We start from the raw sequence: 4540 nt of genomic DNA on the forward strand, positions 1-4540 counted from the left end.
GGACGCCCCCGGGCGAGCCTCTCCAGCAACCGCAGTGTCAGCCTGAATGTCTCCATGGTGGCTCCACCCTTGGCCTGCCCTCCCACCTCCGGGCCAGGACCTTGCTGGCCCAGGCAGCACCTCCCCCGGGGCTGGGCTCGAACTGGAGTCATTGTGTCTCCCAGTGAGGTCTTCAGGTGTTCTCTGGGTTTGCGTTTAAGGTGTATTTCTCCCACAAGCAAGAGACAGAGACAGCGTCCCCAGCAGGGTTCGATGCCGTGGTCCACCCTGAGTCCTGGGCCATGAGTGCCTCGTGTCCTCAGGGAGGGCTCCGGACGGAAGCCAGGCCCAGCCCACGCGGGCAGCCCTGTCCTCTTCCCAGTGGGGACCCGACCTCTAGAACGGCCTCTGCACCCCAGCCTGGGCGGCGTGTGATAGCCCCCATCGGCTTCCAGAACAGGCGGATGGGCTCGCCACTGACCCCGCCCCGCACGGGCCCAGGCTCGTCCGAGACCGCCCTCTCCAGGACCCAGCTGCCCGGTTCTCACCAGCACTGGGTCCCCCCTTTGGGCCTCAGCACAGGGTGTCCCGCCCTCTGCCTCCAGCTGCTCTAGGTCCCATTGTCCTTTAGGGAAAGTGCTCAAATGTCTGAGATCCTAGGGACTGTTTGTTACGCGGCGCCCACGAGCAACCCTGCCGGATGCACCTGTCTCGTCCTGGTGCTTCCCCGGGAAGGAGTTTGCTCCGGGCACAGCCAGAAGTGCATCCTCAGACACAGCGCCCGGGGGGAGTGACACACCCAGTCCCCGGCCATGACAGAGGCCACCGTGATAAATACATTTATTTGCCTGCCCGAGCCCTGCCCAGGGCTGAGGCAGCTGGACCGCAGGAGCCAGCGCTCACGTTGTGGCCAGGGAGGCCGCCGCGGTCTCCCGGACGCCCCTCCGCAGGGGTCGGGCGGGTGCAGGGAGACGGGGGCTCAGTAGACGACCTCATACACGGTGGCCTTCTTGTCCCCCGAGCCGGTCACAATGTACTTGTTGTTCCTGGAGATGTCACAGCTCAGGACAGAGGACGACTCCTTGGACTGCAGACCGCGAGGGGGGGAAAGGGCGTGAGGGGAGGCGTGGGCCCTGAGCACCAGGGGCCCGGGGCCGAGGCAGGGAGCCCTGGGTGGACGGGAGGAGGGAAGGGGCCGGGGCTGGGGCCGGGGAGGAGACTGGAGCTCTGTCCTTCCGGACAGCCGGAGAGCAGGACAGCCGAGTGGCCCTGGGAAGCTCGGAGAAGGCTGTGCACAGTGACCTGCCCGCGTCCGCGGGCTTCCTACGGAGCTGATGGCAGCTGGTCAGCTGGGTCGGGCTTTGCCTGAGGTGCCAGCCTGTGCCTCGTACCTACTGCCTGGCACCTTCCTACACTCCCGGAAGGCGGGCAGACAGGACACAGGGGTGAGGCGCAGAGGCCGCCGACTGGGGCGCAGGAAGCCGCGTCTGAGTCCGGAGACCCCTGAGTGCGCAGGGACGCCCGGGCGCGGCCAGTTCTCACCCAGGGCGGCCTCCCCGTCCAGGGCCTGCCCGCGGGTGGGGACCCCAGCCAGCTACCTGGAAAATGCTGGCCCCGTAGGGCGTTCTCCAAGCGTTGAGCAGATTGTCCTTGCCGGTGCTCACGAACCAGCGCCCTGGGAGCGGAGTGGGGGTTGGAGGAGCCGGCGGGCGGGGCCTGGCCTCTCTTTCCTTTCCGGCACCCTACCCTGAGACTCAGTCTCCCCCGCTCTCGATGGCCCTCGGGCAAGGGGAGCCCTCGGGGAGGGACACAGACGAACACAGACGCCAGCGAGGTTCGTGTCGCAGACACCAAAGCAATGTTAGTACAGACTGTGGCGCGACTTCGACGTCTGCTTTTTCGTTCTTGTTAAAGTTTGCTACAGGGCGTGCGCGCTCCCCGGAGAGAGAGAGAGGGAAAGTGAGGACCCCCTACCCCCCGGGACAGCCACCGCAAGCCCTTCTCCATCCTCCCTCGGGGTTGTGGGCACACACGCGCTTCAGTGTGTGTCTGAGCTGCAGGTCCAGGGGACTGTGCTGTCCGCCGTGTGGGACCCAGCGTGTTGACCATGCCACCGGCCGGCTCACGGATTAGCGGCTTTTTACTGTAAGTGTGTCCCACGCAATGCTTGGGGTATACTCGCACGAACGGATCATTTGATCTTTTTTTTGGAGAGGTTTTCGCTATAGGGTGCGTGTGCTCCCCAGAGAGACAGAAAGTGAGAAATCGCCCCCCAGTAGATGGCCACGCCGCAATCCCTTCTCCTCCATTCTCCTCTCGGGATCTTGGGCACGCACGCACACGCGCCTGGCGTGAGTTTAAGCCACCAGGTCTGCAGTCGACGACACGGGAGTCCAGCGACATAGCCATTATGCCAACTGCTGGTCCCGGAGGGTTTGATGTTAGCGGCAGGAGCATCCCACACAGCGCCTGGAACATACCCGTTCGGTGACTGCATCCCACGTGATGTTCGGGATACACGGACGGATGGACCTTTTCTAGTGTAAGCACGCGGGCGTGCTGGCGAGGCGGCCCCGCTCAGGCGGCCCGGCCCGGCCCGGCCCCAGGGACTCACCGCAGGAGGCGAACTTGAGGGACAGCACACAGCTCTCGTGGAGGTGCAGCTGGTACTTCTCGGGCTTGCGGACGTGCAAGATCTCCACATTGCTGCTCTCCATGCCGACAGCCAGCCAGTCCTGGTTAGGGCAGTGGCCCAGGGAGAAGATCTGGGTGACAGGGAGGCGAGGCGGGGGGGGGGGGGGCCGGCCCCGGGGCGGGGGGGGAGCCGCAGAGGCAGCTGGCCCGGCCGAGGCAGCAGGCCCGTGTGCGGGGTCATTCATATTCATCGGAATTACGCAGAGCCCGGAGCATGGCCATTCTCGGTTCCAGCAGCCCTGGGACAGACACGGCGGGGCAACTGCTGCCTGGAGCAGATGGCGGGAGCCAGGCGGGTCCAGCCCCGCGGGCCTGACCGGGGCTCGGAGCCTCCCCAGCTAACGCTTGTGCGCGTTTCCGCTTGACGGGACTCAGCGTCCCCCTGCTCTGCTGTCCCTCCCACCCTGGGCAGGAAGAGGAAAGAGGCCAGGCCAGCCCTGCCGTGCAGGGAGCCCGGTCCCACATGAAGCCCCCCAGTTCGAATCCCAACCCTGGTGGCTTGAAAACCACATCAGGCGAATGTGTATGCGTGCCCACGATCCTGAGAGGAGAAATGGACGGAGGGGATGGAGGCGTGGCATTCCCCTGGGGAGGTGCTTGTCTCTCGCCAGCTCTCTGGCCAGGGCACAAGCCCTCTAGCAAAAACCGAAACAAAGACAAAGGTAGGTAGAATGGAAAGAGCTTGGAGCTAGCTTCCCTGGGTTTCATGCAATGGGCAAACGGAGATGGGTCTTGAAGCATGAGTAGGAGTTCAGCGACTAGAGAAAGGCGCGTCAGCTTGCGGGAACAGCACACGCAGAGGGTTCCCGGTGTCCCAGGTACGGACCGTGTGAGGCCAGCCCACGGAACCAAAGGACAGACCGAGGCCCTCGCACCCCACCCAAGCACCATGCAGGTCTGAACCCAGAGCACCTGCAGACCGCTCCTGGCTCTGAGCAGCCCCAGCAGGTGCCCCGCTTCTGTCCAGCCCCTTCGTGGATCTTAGCCTGGATCCCCACGGCACCTTCAGGGGGACATCCCATGCCCCACGCCTACGGGCCTCCTGTCCCCCAGGCCAACTCCCCACAGTAAATCCTCCCTTGGGGAAAGGGGTGTTCCGGAGCTCTCAGTGGGGTTTGGAGATGGAGGGCCCACTGCAGGAGGATGATCTGAGGGTCTCAGTGGCCCCCTGGCTTATCAGGAATTGGCTTTTTATGCCTCCCTGTGTCCCTGGAGAATTAAAGGGGAAGGCTTGTGGGTTTGTCTGGAGAACAAGAAAGGCACAAAGAGGTTTTTAGCCCTGCCAGCAGCTGGGAGGCAGGGCAGAGGAGTCCGGCCTCGGAGCCGCCAGTGTGGCCCAGCGACCCTGCACACACCTGGGAGCCGAAGTCGTGCTGCTGCAGCTGCCGGCCCTCCCGCAGGTCCCAGCAGCGCACCGTGTTGTCCAGGCCCCCCGTCCACAGCCGGGTGCCGTAGTCGGAGATGTCGATGCAGCTGGCCCCGTCCGTGTGGCCTTGGAACTGCCTGCAGGGGGAGGCCCAGGCGTCCTTCCTAGGGCTGGGCTGCTCCGGCTCTGCCCAGGCCCGGGAGAGGGGGTGGGCACCCACCTGACCATGGCCTGGTTCTGCAGGTCCCAGACCACGATGTTGCCGTCGCTGCAGCAGGAGAAGCAGACCTTGGCGTCGGGGCTGACCGCCAGGGCGTAGCAGGCGGGGGCGGAGGACGTCAGCTCCGCCTTGATGCGGGGCGTGGGCGCCGCCAGATCCCAGATGGACAGGGTGCTGGCCTCGCCGCCCACGATCAGGCTGCGGCCGTCGGGCAGCAGCTTGCAGGAGCGGATGTAGTTGTCCCGGTTCTGGGTCAGAGGGAACGAGCGCTGCGGTGGGCC

At 65.2% G+C, this 4540-nt stretch overlaps 1 protein-coding gene across 1 annotated transcript in view; it reads right to left on the minus strand.

The window, feature by feature from the left end:
• Positions 1-802: 802 nt before the first annotated feature.
• Positions 803-4540, minus strand: part of TLE2 (TLE family member 2, transcriptional corepressor) — a 20573-nt gene continuing 16835 nt past the window's right edge. Inside the window, exons 15-19 of the mRNA XM_014585509.2 lie at positions 4260-4535; positions 4029-4176; positions 2594-2744; positions 1578-1654; positions 803-1066 (exon numbers count right to left, since the gene is read on the minus strand). Coding sequence (XP_014440995.1) covers positions 959-1066; positions 1578-1654; positions 2594-2744; positions 4029-4176; positions 4260-4535 — 760 coding nt within the window. The 3' untranslated portion in view covers positions 803-958. The remainder of the gene's footprint in view (positions 1067-1577; positions 1655-2593; positions 2745-4028; positions 4177-4259; positions 4536-4540) is intronic.

Source organism: Tupaia chinensis, unplaced genomic scaffold (assembly GCF_000334495.1).
Source record: "Tupaia chinensis unplaced genomic scaffold, TupChi_1.0 Scaffold149964_2, whole genome shotgun sequence".
In the NCBI taxonomy this organism is placed as follows: Eukaryota; Metazoa; Chordata; class Mammalia; order Scandentia; family Tupaiidae; genus Tupaia; species Tupaia belangeri.